Source organism: Galeopterus variegatus, unplaced genomic scaffold (genome assembly GCF_000696425.1).
Source record: "Galeopterus variegatus unplaced genomic scaffold, G_variegatus-3.0.2 Scaffold2710, whole genome shotgun sequence".
Classification (NCBI taxonomy): domain Eukaryota; kingdom Metazoa; phylum Chordata; class Mammalia; order Dermoptera; family Cynocephalidae; genus Galeopterus; species Galeopterus variegatus.
Genome location: NW_007728821.1, coordinates 54,678 through 55,673, shown reverse-complemented (window position 1 = coordinate 55,673; position 996 = coordinate 54,678). Strand labels below are relative to the sequence as shown.

Genomic DNA, 996 nt, shown 5'->3' with positions numbered 1-996 from the left:
GCGGGACGGCGGGCAGGGAGCACGGGCGGCGGCCTCGCTCGCTCCCCCCACAGAGCCACACAAGTTTGACGCTCTTCTTGGCTAGAGCTAGAGACGCTGAGAGACGCAGCTGCCCAGTGAGCCGCTTCGAGTCCCGGGGCGCTGTTAGTGTCGCCGTGATCTGCGAGGCCACCCCGCCCACCCGGGCTACTGGCCAGCCGCTGAAGCCGGGGCAGGGCCGGGGGCGGAGGCAGGGGACCTTCAGGGCGGAGGGGCGGTGGGAGACGCCAGACAGCGTCCTGATGGGCTGCAAATGTCCTTTCCCCCAGAGAAGCCTTTGTGTCCCACCTTCTTCCCCGTGAGTTCCTCAACGTCACACAACTCCTAATCTCAGTTTTTACTGAAATAACACATTGTCTTATTGTAGCATTTATTTTTACTTTAGAACAGCTAAGATATTTAAAAATTGTTTTCGCACCCTCTCCTTTTCACTGTCTTTCTTCAATTAAGATTGGAGTTCTCCTTCCCCAGCTCCACGCTTCTAAGCAAGTTTGAAGATTTGGATTTTGAGTTCTTTTCGTACAGTTTTCCAGATGAGATCTTGGCCAATGCTAGTGAGAAAGCACAGTCTGACAGGGTGCAAATTTGTTACTCACAGGAAAGATGTCTTATTTTAAATGGGTCTTAGGGCTGTTTCAAAACAATGGATGTTATTAAGGAATTAATTCACATTCGGATTCTTCTTGTGCATTCTATTTATTTTCAAATGCAAATTTGGATTGTGTGTATTATATTTTGAAATGTTGCTGAAAGAAGTGGTTATGAATCTCTTTTCTGGAACTATTTATAGTCAGCAATTCTGTTAAAGCTGTTTCAAAAATACTTCACAATTCAATTGTAAAGTATTGGGAAAAGTCATTTAGATCATTCTTTAAATATGCTATTATAAAATGCAATTTTGAAATCTGCATTGAATGCCTATAATTGTAGGAAAATATCATATTGCTTTTAAGCCAA

The 996-nt window shown here is 44.8% G+C and overlaps 1 protein-coding gene across 1 annotated transcript in view; it reads right to left on the bottom strand.

The window, feature by feature from the left end:
- Nucleotides 1-996, bottom strand: part of DMRTA1 (DMRT-like family A1) — a 9,896-nt gene that overhangs the window by 7,023 nt on the left and 1,877 nt on the right. The window contains exon 2 of the mRNA XM_008582735.1: nt 305-345. Coding sequence (XP_008580957.1) covers nt 305-345 — 41 coding nt within the window. The remainder of the gene's footprint in view (nt 1-304; nt 346-996) is intronic.